Below are 14,337 nucleotides of genomic sequence, written 5' to 3'. Positions count from 1 at the left end.
CATTAGACTAACCTACTGAAAGCTAACAACTCAATTAGCAAGTTAGTTAGCAGGGGGGGAAATGTGAAGTGGTACAGCCTACATACTCAACATCATTCTTGGTAATATGCAAATTAGCACATTTTAAAAGAACTTAACAAAAATATTTTTCCATAGCCAAGAGACAAAGGAGTCCAGCATGACTGCACCAAGAGTGCTATAGGCTTTATGAGTATAATCAAGGTGGTGTTACACTGTTTAAAATTACTTAGTTACTTACTTAGTTACAGTATGTACGTATAATTGACTGACCACTGTTCATGTACACACGCATAAAAATCTGAATTTGCAAGAAATGTTGAACCAGTTTACTCCATCTGTTCATTGTTTACAGTCAAGGAGAGAGACGAGGAGAAGAAAATAACCCATTTACAGAACATCACAATGTAGATCTGTTTTATCTGACATGAAAGGACTCCAAACAAAAAAAAGTTCTGGCTCAGTTAACACGGGCCTCATTTTGTGAGACAACTGCAAGGTGACAGCCACAATTTTACCATTTTTCCCACAGTTCTGCCTGAACAGATTTTGGACATCACCTCTTGCATAAGTCTACTTAGACGCAAGTTAATTTGGATTGCTCATTACAAATTCAGGGAAACCTTTGAAACATAACATTTTCATAAAAGGAAAGCGAGTCATTATATTTGACCTAAAGAGAAAAGTAAATCACTCTAAATATCAAAAGGAATTCATTTCACTTAGGAAAAAGACTCTAAATCTATGAATTTGAACCTCCACACCCATCACGCTCTTCCTGGACACACCCTTTACATTTTAGCTAAAGGTTAACCTCAATGACGCACACGCTCCCCTATTTCATCGCTCGTCTTTTTTTTTTTTTTACTCCAATGTTAATCGCTCCTCGAAACCCTACAGCAAACAGGAGGAGTGAAAGTGAGATGACGCAGAAACAGAGGTTACAGAAAATGGGAAAGCGAAAAAGTCTTACCTTTAACGTTGACGTCCGTGCCAGGAAGCGCCAGGATCTGCAGCACCGTCTCAACTTGGTTTCTCTTGCACGCTCTGTGGAGGAGGGTCTCTCCTTCGACCAGGACACACACAACGGACAAGCACACCCAGAAGAGAGAACAGGCGGAAGAGAAGAGAGAAATCCAAAATTAGGGTGTGCCCGATGTCCTGCCCATTGTCCCCCTCCATATGGTGAACACACCAATAAAATACCACAGAAAAGTCCCCAAACACCAAAAAAAAAGCCTGACCTAAAAAAGTACGACCCGCCAATGAGGATGCGATTTAAGAAGAGTGATGAGAAAAGGGGGGAGATCTTTCAAAGGGAAAAAAATGGGAGGGAGAAAAATTAAAGATGGAGAGTTGGGCTAATTCGCCTCGCTCTTTACCTCTATTATAGACACAGAGATTTTCCACTTACACCCCGAGCCCAACAAAGTTAATATCGGGGCAGTCGGCGAGTGAATGAATGTGGTGGTGAGAAAGTGGTCTCGCTTCCTGTCCGCTTGTCCCTATATTGTTACTTGAGAGGAAGTTATGGTAGACAGCCCACGCACAAAGCCTTCGAAAAGGATTCTTCACAGATCCAGGGTTCAAAAGCTCCGCTGGGCATTGCCAGTGTCCCCACGTGATATTTAATCAGCAAACTAGCAGTGAACAGGCGTGGAAAAAAAAAAAACTCTCAAGGATTCCATTTACATTTTTAAACACAATTTTCTCCCCCCTCATCCCTTTTTTTCTCATCTTTACCCTGTCCCTCACTTTTTCTGATACAATATTAAATCAGGAATATATTAGTGGGCCAGAGCCCCCTCTTTTCATGTATGGCTGAACTTCAGAGGGAAGTTAAAGGCCAAGCATGAGTGGCTCTGTGCTTGCCAGTATAATACAGGACTGCAAAGCCTGTAATAAATGCTTTACTAGCTCTCCCCAGGATGCCACGCCTGTACAGGGGCTCCACTCCAGCGCACACAGAGCACATACTGGGGCAAAAAGAGGTGGTGGAGGAGGAGGAGAGGGATGGTGGGAGGAAACAGGGGGGCAAGGAAGAAGAAGCAGTGGAGGAGAGAGTGAAAGGGTTTGATGCATTTCAAAGCGTGTAGGGGAAATATTGAAAAAAGCTGGATCCCATTCATTCTTAAGAATTCCTTTCTTCCAGGAGGCGTCTTTGAGGATGCAGAAGATGCATTAAATGCCATCCGCCAGTAGTAAAGAGGTTGAAGAGCAGAGGAGGGGGGGTCAGTATGGAAAAGGACTGTTAATCAAAAGGAGGATCATCTGTGTTCTCCCGTGAAATCCAATGCAAGACCAAACAAATAGAAGTGAGTTCAAAGTTTTAAGAAGGACATCCTCATTAACAGACATACAACATGAATACAATACTGTTTTCCCACTACATCTCAGTTATAAATGTTGTCGCTGCACAAACCAACCTCGTAGTTGGATTACCTGTGTGAATGCTTAAAAGGTGGACTCTTCCAGCAGAGAGGCAACACCACACCAAACAACAAAACAAAGTATTTTGATGTTGCGTCATTTGGTACAATCATGACAGATTATATAATAGAGTACTTTAGTTGGTATTGAATAGGCTGCCTGACATTAAAAAGGTGTGATGGAATAACTGCTGTTTGAAAGTCAATGTCAAATGAAAAATAGAAATACAGATACAAAAATAGTCACTTATTCCTGTTCAAATGCTAAAAACAAGCACTTAAAAGCAGTGTGAGTATGCACAAACAGGCTGATGACGCAGGTACTTGACTGCAGCTTATTTCAAGCACTCTGTTAGATGGCATGTTTATCATTTTAAAAGGCAACTCAATAACTGATATTTTTACTAGTTCAGTAACCGCAATGATTAAATAATAATGTCTCACTTCATAACCTGGAATTATTAGTCTGACAACTTAATTGCTAAAATAAATAAATGATACTTTGCCAATCTGATTTTCCTTCATTATATATATGTTGCAAATGTAAAAAAAAATAAAATAGATATATATATATATATAATAAATTACAGTGCACTCTTGTTTGCCAACATCAGAGAGCCGACAGTGTTTGTGCAGTCTCAGCATCAGTAACAGTAATGAGGCCAATCAATGAAACAAACCAACACTTCCAATCTAAAAATCCAAAACACCCAAACAGAGGGTGGAGCGCAGACCAAACTACAGTCCCTAATGAGTAAGCTGTACTGTGTGGCACGTCAGTGTTCTGACATGGGCTGCTCTGCTATTACTGGGCTCTAAAATGCTGTGATTAAACACCCATTCCACTACACCCCATGTGTACACATCCTCGCAAATGCCAGGACCAATCCACGCACTGTTAAATCACTTTAATGGCTCCAATTTGGACACAACGCCTCTATTATAGGGGTAATTGCATGCTCAGCATTTACAAGCACGGAAAGGATAAATCCGCCTGTCCTTTTCTATAAATCCCCCGTTTCACACTTTAATAGAAAAGTTAAATGTATGTGTTGCTCTTTATATCCCTCAGTCTGCTCGCTGCACTCCTGTAAAGTGTCGCTTGGCCTGCCGATCCCTGGACCAAAAAGCTGCTGGAAGCCTCTAACAATGCTATTTGTCAGGAATGTGTTAGAAAGGTGTTCTGTGCCAGTTATTGGATATATTTAAAACCATTTGAAGACTACTGCTGTTTGTGGCACAGACAGAAGTGTATTAATACCCCCAAATCAAGATTAATGCAGCTCTTACTGTGCTTCAAAAGACTTTACAGACCTTAATATAAGTGACCAACATAAAAATTCCATTGGAGAATTATAATTTCATAATATTTCAATCATTCAAAAAATAAATAAATAAAAAATACGAGCGCTCTCTGCCAACATGAGGTAATGAGATACAAACACAAAGTGTCTCTTGGCTTGGACTGTACCTCATTTGCTTCGGACAAAGCTGCCTGCTTAATGAACAAATGTAAATAAATGTGATAAATCTGAAAGTCAGGCTCACAAAAAACCTTTGCCTCCGTCATCTTTTGTTATACTGAACATAAATTTCTTTCTCCGTACATAGAGGAGCAGAAGTGAAGTTTGGCATTGGTCAGAATCAATATTCACCTCAAAGAAAATCTTTTAATTCACTTGTTGGAAAAACAGATGAAGGAGTAGAGAGATAAATCAAATTAACACAACTGAGACAGTGTTTCCCCTGACGAATCCCCTCACGTAGTTTACAGTGTGCTCCAAGACAGGAGCGCTCTCTGGCCAACTCCACATCATGCTGATGACCACAATGGGAGTCCAAATGCAGTTCAGTTCCAGTTTAATTGAGCAGATTAGACATTCATTCAGTTATGAAACTTGAGTGATGCTATATTGGAAATTAAATGAAGTCGCCAAACTCCACGTACTGATATGAATGAAGACGATAAAAGTGGTTCCACCTTCACATATGCAACAACGCTTATAAACATGTGAGGGAGATGTCAGTCAATCACAGTTCTGTACAGCTGAGTGGTGATAAAATATTGGTGAGACTGTGAGACTGTTCTGCCAGCAGCTGTTTCCAAGGCAAAGTGTGAACTTTCAGTCTCAACACAGGTGAGAAGACATTAAAACGTTTAGAAATGTGACTCTACGATTCTCCACCAGCTGGGCAAACCTCTTCTGGTGAGGAAAACAGTGTGACACAACTGAAAGCTCCACAATAGTTACAATTATAGAGACAACTTTTCTAATAGTTACATCTGTTTGTTGGATAAAGTTGCCGTGTGTAGCTGAACTTGCCAAGAACAATCAACACAGTCTTTAAATATGCTTCTGGACTTTTAAGTTTTGTCTCAGGCATGACATGAAGATAGAAGCGAACTGATTCTTGTTTGTCGACTACAGTGATTTAAATCAAAATCTCTGCTGAGCTTCCAGAAGCAAATATGGGACTGAACAAGAGAAGTTCATCCCGAAATCCCTCAGCCCCTCTCAGCGACTGTGACAGAGACACTGAGGTTCCAGCAGCTGAGACAGATGCTCCAAAGAAGTGCAGCAGCATATAAGAAAGCGAGCTTACATATGTGGGTGAAAAAGCCTGCAAGAGAAAGAGGGGAAGAGGGGGAGAGAGAGAATGGGATGAGAGGGCGAGAGGGGAGGATGCTGTGCCGATGGTTCATCAAAAATTAATGCCGACCGCATCGGTATAGAGATCACGTAGTGGAAAAACAACACATGCCAACAGCCTTGAGTCTCCTGCCTCAGTCCTCCTTCCCCCACTACCTCTCCTTTACCCTCCACCCCTCCTTCACACCGGCACAGGGCCTTTCTGATCAGGTGGAAGGGGGAGATATGAGCTCTGACACCTTCGAGAGTTCACACAGAGTGCCATGCCTCTAATTGCAGGAAGTTCCACCAGTGCAGCCGCTGTACATCTGCAGTGCAACCCTAATTGCTGCATTTAATATCCCTAAAATGGAGATCTGAGGCGCACTGTGCGTACTAATATGCGTTATTGTTTTGTGTGAGAAACCCATTATTTCTGTCCGGGCCATTTATTTATTTATCTATTACTTTTTTTTATTTTTTTTAAAGAGGTAAATAAGACATGAGGAGGAAAAAACAAAACAAAGAGCACAGCTTTGAATTTAAATGCAAATGGAACAAGTGGAGGAGGAGGCGTGAGAGGTGGTAATACTGTTCGCACTTTGCCCTGAACGTACACGACAGGCCTACTTATGCAGCAAAGTTGCCCTTACAGCTGACTTGATGGAAGCGTGGTCGGATGCAAATCAATCACTCTCTCCATACATTATGTGCTCTTCATTAAACTGAAAGTGATGACAGAGCTATCATGTCCCTCTTTACTGATGACCTAGTGCAGTGCATCAGTCCATTAAAAGTCCACTCCTTGCAAATGTGAAGCTATATTGTCAAGCAGCAGCAGTGTGTGTGTGTGTGTGTGTGTGTGTGTGTGTGTGTGTGTGTCGTACCTGCTGCGTTCACTCTGTTTAAACCTCTTGGGATGTTCTCTTTCTCCGGGGTTGTTTCATTCACCAAAGAGCTCTGGGTTCTGCGTGGCAACAAAGGACACGGTCAGAGGGGTTATGAGAAGTAATGCATGTATATACTAAACCCAATTCAATAAGAGATTACTCGTGATTCACATAAACAAGTCCAGTGTTTCATTGACTGACCATTCCAGCATGACAGCGAGGAGAACCGGTGGTATGGAAAGTGGAACGGGCAACAGTGTACTGTGAGAAGTGCCATTAGCAAATGAATCCCTCATGGCTCTGTATCATCTTATATGAAATCTGACAATATCTGTCAAACCCCCACTGTGCTGGCCACACACACGCACACAAAACTCCACACACCCAATCCTCCGTTCCCGTCTCCAAAGCACTTTTCCTCCCACTTATCGCCTCAAACACAGAGACGGAGAATTCGATGTGAGCAAGCACATTAGGAGGAATAACTAGTAAAAGAAAGTGAAGCCTCTTCAAAGTAGTGGCGTGCTAATAGCTGTGGGCTGTCACTAGTCCTGTGAGTGGGTATGGGAGATCTGCCTGCATGAAGCCTGACAGGTGTCTTGTGTGTAGACGTCTGTGCACGTGCGCGTGCGTCGCCTTGAAGCGCAGTGCCATCCGTATTACAGGGAAGAGGCTTGTTCCCTGGTAATTGGCTTGTTCAGAAGCCAGGAAGGAGCTCCCAGCAGTGAGGAGGAAACACACGTCCTGTCACGCGTTGCTTGTTATTAGCAGGGACAAGGCTGAGAAGAGATGAGAAGAGCTGTGTGTGGATGTGTATATGCGTGTGTGTGTGTGTGTGAGAGAGAGAGAGAGTCCATAAGAGTGTCTAGAATGAGGGCGTAGCACTTCTCATCTCAAACCACTTCACCCGTGTGTCCCCTGTCCATATAGGCTGGCAGCAGAGGAAGTTGACAGTACTTGGCTTGTATAACCCCCTCTATCTCTCCTTCCCCCATGGCGTACTTCGGGAGGCCAGCACGCTGTCACTGGCCCAGTGATCATTCCTGGGCCTGGGGCAGCGTGCGCCTTTGGAGGACGACTTTTACCAAACTTTGGAGCAATAATGCAAGTAATAAAGAAGTGTATGTCCGATGCTACAGTGAGAAGAGGCAACATATTACATGTCCTACTCACTATGCTTCTACCCGAAAGACAATTACAACAAATTCCTTGCTGTCCTTTTTACTTGTCTCCATTGCAAAGTATTTGCAGGGTTGGTAATTTCTTTTTTCTTTGGTCCAGCTGACACTGACTGTTTATGTTGAAAGACAACAGCAGTGCACAGAGCTCGGAAAACCCCTAGTTTAATTACACTTCCACTCTTCAAACAGCACTCACTGCAACGCAGCCAGCCAGCAAGTCAAGCGGTCATCTTCTCAGTCAGTCAGTCAGTCAACCGTCCTGTCAGCTTGCTATGGCTTGGATGTGTGCCCTAATGCCAAGCTGTCTGTTTGTGCAGAAGAAGTACACTCTCTATCTCTCAAGTCACAGTAAAACAAGCTAATGTGCTCTAACAGCCAGAAATGAAAGATAAAGGGGTCACGTGTCTCCTCTTAATCCTTTATGACCCTATTTTCATAATTGGAACACCCAACCTTTTAGCATGGTTTTGTCTTATGCATCAGCATCGACAGTTTGAAAGCTAAAATAAAACTGAGACCATTTAGTTCCAATACTTCCCTATTTAAAAAAAAAAAACACAACCACTATTGTGCTGTTTAAAAGTGTTTTTCTGCACTGATTTGTCTTGCAGCAGTGTGAATTACTGACAAGTGTACTAACAACACAGTTGTTTTTTTAAATCAGAGTCAAGCAGCTCAGACAGACAACATAGAGAAATGTATTGAAAACATGTAGAGACTGAGGAGTGTGTCAGACTCATAAATGCTTCACAAGTTAATTGATTAAAAGTGTCAACATCAATGAAAATATGTATAATATCATGAATTCAACCATGGAAAATTAGGAAACAAGATTTACTTTTGGTTTCTGTTCTCGATTCATCACAGGTTTTGTCATTTTGATTTCATTCTTTCTTTTAGGGTCAAATGATTTTACATGCCCTTTGGCATTTCTTTATCTCAGCCGCACAGATTGTGTTCTTTGTTTCATTCACTTCTTCTTCTTCTCATGTCTACGTCAAAATAAACATAATCCTTGAAATTATGGGGAAAGCGGGGATGCAGACAGTAGACAGAGAGCATGGATGGAGGCGAGAGGGGATCTGGTCTGGTCAGTGCATGAACCAGTAGCCTTCTCATGAACTTGCTCCCCAGTGACTCCTGCCCTTCTACAGGCCAACTACCTGCTGGTGGAAGAGCAGATGTCTAACATGGGGTATGGAGCGTGAGATCGTGTGTGTGCATGTGTGCATTCAGAGAGGGATTTAGTATGCGAGAGGGAAGATCAAGAGAGGTGCAGAAGAGGGGGTTGAAGGCTGAGAGCTGGTGGTCGTAAGGGAAGACACAAAGGCCTGATGGGATATCCTAGTCTGTCGATCTGTCGACTTCCTGTCCAAATCAGACTCAGGACTGTGTGTGTGTGTGTGTGTGTGTGAGGAGGGGTCTAACCTCCCTTTGCACCCCTTCTGTCAGCCAGCACTTACTGATATGATCAGACCTGGGCATGACCCATCACATGCCAACTCCTCACACTCCGTCTGACCTCCATTTGCCTCTCTCCAGCCTCCCGCACACACACACACTCCCCCTCTCTCCAGGTGTTCCTGTTCCTTTGTTCCTTTTCACTCACATTTCTCATCAAATCTGGACATTTTCAGTGACTTTGCCTCACACTGCCTGGCCTTTAATCTATGGGTGGAAACCTGACAATGGAGGCAGTGTAGATTGCTGGTTGAATAGTTCTGTTATTTTAGACGCACAAGCCAACAAAGACGGGAAACAGTGATACAACTAATTTGACAGGATGGCAGCAAGTGGCAGATTTTCATTTAAAGCTTCAGTGAAATCTGACCGCCATCATGTATACTGTTACACACCCATTTTTGTTAACTGTTCAACTCTCAAATGACGCTGTGGGCACACTGTGCTTTAAGAACACAATGTTTTGAGGAAGCAAAAAAAAAAATACTGAACCTAACACAGTCCATTAACATTGAAGGTTTTGAAATGTATCTTTAATCTACATAGAAGTGTGAACAAGAGAGAGAAGAGCAAAGGACTTGCAAGATCAGGCTTATCTTTAAACATAAGTAATTCAGTTGCATTGAAGTAAATGCAGCCTAGAAAAAATAATTTGAAAATAATATTTGTAAATATATTAACATTTAAAACTGTATTTGGAGTTAAAAAACTTGCAGCGCACTCCTCTTTCTGCATCTATGTCCTCACACAATCCGTTTCGGCCTCTTCGGAAAATGTACCTGGAAGGGGTACAGAGGTACAGACAGACAGCTGTGTGTAACTGACCTGCAGCCTGTCTCCTGGCTGGTGCAGCTGTGGGTGGAGGATCCAGTCCTACGGTAAACACCACTGGGACTCTGAGCTAAACTTCCCAGCGCAGGCAGGTAGGAAAGCACCTGAGAAAAGTCACACAGACACACAAAGTTAGGCAGTGCCTTTCCACTTCAAGTGAATATTTGTTTTCTTTAGAGGACCGAGAAGGCACAGAGACAGCAAAGGTGAGTGAGAAAGCCAGATGTTCTACTGCAACATAATATATTGTCTCAACCACGAAAGTAATCTTTGTCTCTGTAGCGGCAAACTGTAATATAATCTACACCCGTTTTCACACTGCCAAGTTAACTAATGCAGAACATCTGTGTTTTATGCCACTTTATCACAATGCAAAAGCACAGTGGAAAAGGAGCACCAAATGCTTAAACCTAATGCATTTATTCAAAACATTTTATATTAGTAATGTAGATAGTTTAGAAAACTATTATTAATTGATGCACTAATTGTTCAGACAAACAATGTTGTGAGTGGTTTCATCGGGAGTCTATTTTCTTGCACACTCTCAATCACTAGAACAGTGAAATAAATAAAAAAATCCCACATGTCAGATGGAAATGGAAACTTAAGAAGTGCATGAATCAAATTAGGATTAATTAAGTATTTCGATGGCAAAACACGCCTTCAACACAGGGCTGATGAAAGCAGTGATCAAATAAAGGACAACACACACACACGCACCATTTTCTTAAGAGAGAGGGGCTCATCTCCCACAGTGAATCCATTTCTGCAGCAGAGATTCCTGAATATGGCATCAGACATCACCAGCTTCAGTCTGGCAAAGGAGACTCGGGCCACCAGCTCTGCCAGAACAACTGGAGACACATCTGCAGGACAGAACAGAGGGTAAATGAAAACATCCAATACTGTCCATTATTACCGTACTTTATTTGGAAAAAGCAAGCCAATTTGCCTCCTTAAAATATTGCTCAATTAGAGTATTGCTTAGTATTGTGATTAAACGACTTGAACAGATCCTATTTAAACTTTTTTTTTTCTAAAAGCAGTGGCAACTGAAAAATAATTTTACTTCTATTATTATGTTCCTTTTGTTCAACACAGCACACAATAAAAAAAAAGAAAAACTGCCAATCAAAGGTCAGCATTTACACACATGACACACATAGCAGAAATTTCAGGGAGTGCAAACAGACATTGCTCTAGATATTCTTCCTATTCTGCAGTTTTTCTTCCGTACCCTGGCTGACGACAGCAAAGTGCTCTGCTAGGTCTTTCAGGCCCTTCTCCACCAGGCTCTGGTTGAGTTTGAAGTGCTGCTGACACCAGAACTCCACCAGCACCGACAGGATATCCAGCAGGGTGTCCGCCAAATGCAGCCTCTGCTTCTCCTCCTTCTCCTCCTTCTCACTGTAGTCCTTGAGTTAAGATAAAAAAATATTTCATCACACTCGTTAGCAAGTTTTAGGGATGCAAATAGGAAAAAGAAGCTGAAGTTTACTGATCATGTCAAATTAGAAGAAAAAAAAAGGCCAACCGGGCTAATACAGATCAAATTAAACCGACGCTGGTGAACGCACTCTCCAATTAGAATATCAATACACAAATTTACCTCAATGGCAGCCTGTAGCACGAGCTGTGTTAGTTGTTTCACAGCACGTGACAGCAGGGTGGACCGTTCCCACACAGTCCAGAAGGTTCCATATAGCAAAGATCCTGACGCTGACCCCTGAGAGACTCCTATTCCCTGCAGCGGTGCAAAATCCCTGAGCCAGAGAAAGACAGGGCTGAGTGCAGGAAGGACAGACAGATCTACTTTAACTAATAAGTTGACAAACTAAACACAAAATGCAGCTGTATTGTAGTATCCTATTACAATGATTTGTAAATAATATGCATTTAAATTTGAGGGGAAATCCCTAGAAAAATAAAAAACAAACAGGGGTAACCCTATCTCCCTCTGTTTATGTGTAAGTTGGTACCCGGTAGTGACAGAGTGGAGCTCCCCCCGGAAGAGCCTGAGGAAAAATGCCACGATGTCACTATGGAAGTGTATCAGTGTTGTCAGTGCAGGTCCAGGGAGTGGGTGACATGTGACCTCACTGGACAGGCAGTAACTGAAGGGATACACACATATGATAAACAGTAAATTATGAGAAAATGATAAGTCAAATTATAAAAATATTTGGAAAAATAATTTCACAAGAAATCTCATGTGGCATCAGGATTACCTGATAGCTGTCTCGAGAAAAGGCCAAGGGCCCGTCTTACAGTGAGGACACTGCAGCAACTGGGTGAAATATTTTTTCACTGTGCTGGGAGCCCGCCAGGGAGGGTTGGTGGTGAGCAGGTTGCACATTACCTGCTGTAAATTTCTTAGGAAGACAGACGAGGCGTAACCCTGTGACATAATGGACACACAACAACAGAAATTTGAGTGTTTTTTATATTTGTTAGTTCAGAAAGAATGTCAACATCACAGCAGACCTGCAACAATTATGGCATTTATAAGAAACTTAAAAAAAACTTCTCAATGTGAGGATTTGCTTCTTTTTGTTGTTCTACATCATTGTGAACTGAGCCACATTAAATCATTTGATGTTGTCACCAAGTACTCGTGGGGAAAATGTGATGTGAAACCTTTGAAATACCTTCTGATATTATATTGACAAAACAATAGACTGATTAATCTCACTGATTAACAAATCAAAACAATGACTGTGAAGAACTAAATTCCAGTTTATTCCACTGAGACTGATCCCAAAATAATACACCAAAAAGAAGCAGGTATAGCAACCAATTTTATACTTTCACACAAGCCCTGGGGCTTGTGCTGCAGCAGCAGGTGGGAATTTCTGCAGTCTGGTAATTCTGATCCTACCTGCTGTGCGTATTCTAAGAGAGAGCGCAGGTATGGCACTGGCGGCAGCAGACCTGGGAATACAGCACTTCTGATTGAGTCCAAGGCTTCAGTGAAGAGGCCGCAATCTATCATACTACCAACATTGCTGAAGTCTGTTTCTGTTGCCTGGAGGAATAAAAGAACAATGATGAAAAGTAAGAGGAATATGGAAAGGAGGAGAAGACATGGCACTCAAAGAGACGGGCGGCAAAAAGAGGAGATAAAAAGTGAGGGCAGAAGGGTAATGGAAATAGGAAGTGAATGGCCATAAAAAGTTCCTAGGGGTCATTTCTGACTGTCACTTATTGGCAAATATCATCTGGATTCTGAAAGTACAGAATGGAAATACATGAGCACTTATAATAGCAATCTGATGGAGATCCACTTGGGTAAGGTATGGACAGCACAGTGGAGAGCATTGTTAATAGGCCTGCCAATCAGAACTCTCAGCTCAGCTGACAGTAGTGGTTAAATCAGTGACCTGAGTATGATGTGCCCTTGCTCTACATGTCGCTTTCCATTGAAATGTATGACATAAAGGAAATTGAATGACCTGATCTTCCTGATGAAACACATAGTTATTTTAGAGATGTATGGTAGTGATCAGAGGTGTGTGTGTGTGTGTGTGTGTGTGTGTGTGTGTGTGTGTTTGTGTGTGTTTGGGGTAGGTAGAGGGGTATGTGTGTGCATGTCTACCTGTGACTGTGGACGATAAGGGTCATGGTAACCCAGAAATTCAAGAAAGCACAGTCTCTGCCGACCCTGCTGAAAAAGACCCTATTAAGAATATTGAACACATACAAATCAGCCAAAACGGGTAATCAATCAATCATGTACCACATTATGTAGACTAACTAAGCGATAACTGAGTGCATTAAACGCTTACTAGAAACTAAACTTCAATACTTGGTTCCACACACACACAAACAAACAAACCTCCTGTTTGATGACATAGTCCCTGAGCTCTGTCTCCAGATTAGAGAGGTCAACATCAATAAAATTGGCCGTCTTTGATTCTGCTGGATTTTCATGTGTCTTCATGATATCCACACAATTGCTCTGCCAAAGACAAAGGAAAGCATAGACTTATAGACATAATTTTTCTTACATGCAAAAGTTTCAATAGGGTGTACAGCCAGTGCACTGTTTGTATTCGGATTCGGGCTTTTAAAAAAAAACTTCAAATTTTATTATTCTGAAAGAAACCGGAAGTGGGCGCACTGACTTCAGATTAGCTAGTGCTACGCTGAGCTAGCCGGCTAACTAGAATGGGAATAAAATAATTTAATCGTGCGGCTCTTCTAGACTTTACAAACGTATTCGGACTGAATGGATCAAATTCTGGTAGTGAAACGAGTCGTTTTGCGGGAGTTGTGACACACAAAAATTATCCACCGTTTTATAGCCGCTTCTTTTCCCATTATTGTCTATGAGAAAAATGCTAAGTTGTTGAACGGTGACCCTGGAAGTATCGGTAAGCACTTCCTGTCTACTGCAATGCAATGCATGCAGGGAGTTGCTGTTTTTAGCAATCCCAATGAAAGAAAACATGAACTAGGCACAAATGACTCCCGTCGCGGCAGCCGGCAGTGCTGCCTGCTCGATAATATAATACATTCATGGTTTGACCATAGTGTTTGACACTCTACCAGACTGTACACTCTACTTGTGTTGTGCTTCTATGGTGGGCGCACAAACGTTAAGGTGCATTACCGCCACCTATGTTGGAGTGTGAACCAGAATCAGGGTTATGTGCTGTTGCAGACCCAAACGTTTCCTTTTCTTTAGAAAAAATCTCCCGAATTATGAGGAGAAACTTCGGACAGCAAAACTATTCGGGATCAAAGCATTATTTGTGTACTTCGGAATACGTATTCGGGTTCGGGTACACTACACCCCTATTGTGCATCCAATCAATAGCAAAATAAGAGCCTGTCAAGTCTGACTACTGACCACACATACAACGTAATCAATATAAATTGTATGTTTTTACATAAA

The 14,337-nt window shown here is 42.1% G+C and overlaps 1 protein-coding gene across 1 annotated transcript in view; it reads right to left on the bottom strand.

The window, feature by feature from the left end:
* Positions 1-14,337, bottom strand: part of slf1 (SMC5/6 complex localization factor 1) — a 37,221-nt gene that overhangs the window by 21,546 nt on the left and 1,338 nt on the right. Inside the window, exons 5-15 of the mRNA XM_085788260.1 lie at positions 13,276-13,398; positions 13,036-13,101; positions 12,319-12,465; positions 11,669-11,838; positions 11,420-11,554; positions 11,050-11,203; positions 10,678-10,855; positions 10,161-10,306; positions 9,435-9,544; positions 5,965-6,044; positions 992-1,084 (exon numbers count right to left, since the gene is read on the bottom strand). Coding sequence (XP_085644386.1) covers positions 992-1,084; positions 5,965-6,044; positions 9,435-9,544; positions 10,161-10,306; positions 10,678-10,855; positions 11,050-11,203; positions 11,420-11,554; positions 11,669-11,838; positions 12,319-12,465; positions 13,036-13,101; positions 13,276-13,398 — 1,402 coding nt within the window. The remainder of the gene's footprint in view (positions 1-991; positions 1,085-5,964; positions 6,045-9,434; positions 9,545-10,160; positions 10,307-10,677; positions 10,856-11,049; positions 11,204-11,419; positions 11,555-11,668; positions 11,839-12,318; positions 12,466-13,035; positions 13,102-13,275; positions 13,399-14,337) is intronic.

Source organism: Trachurus japonicus, chromosome 9 (assembly GCF_045865225.1).
Source record: "Trachurus japonicus isolate A0001 chromosome 9, Traja_1.0".
Taxonomy (NCBI): Eukaryota; Metazoa; Chordata; class Actinopteri; order Carangiformes; family Carangidae; genus Trachurus; species Trachurus japonicus.
Note: the sequence above shows the minus strand (reverse complement) of the source record. Positions and strands in the feature narration are given on the sequence as shown.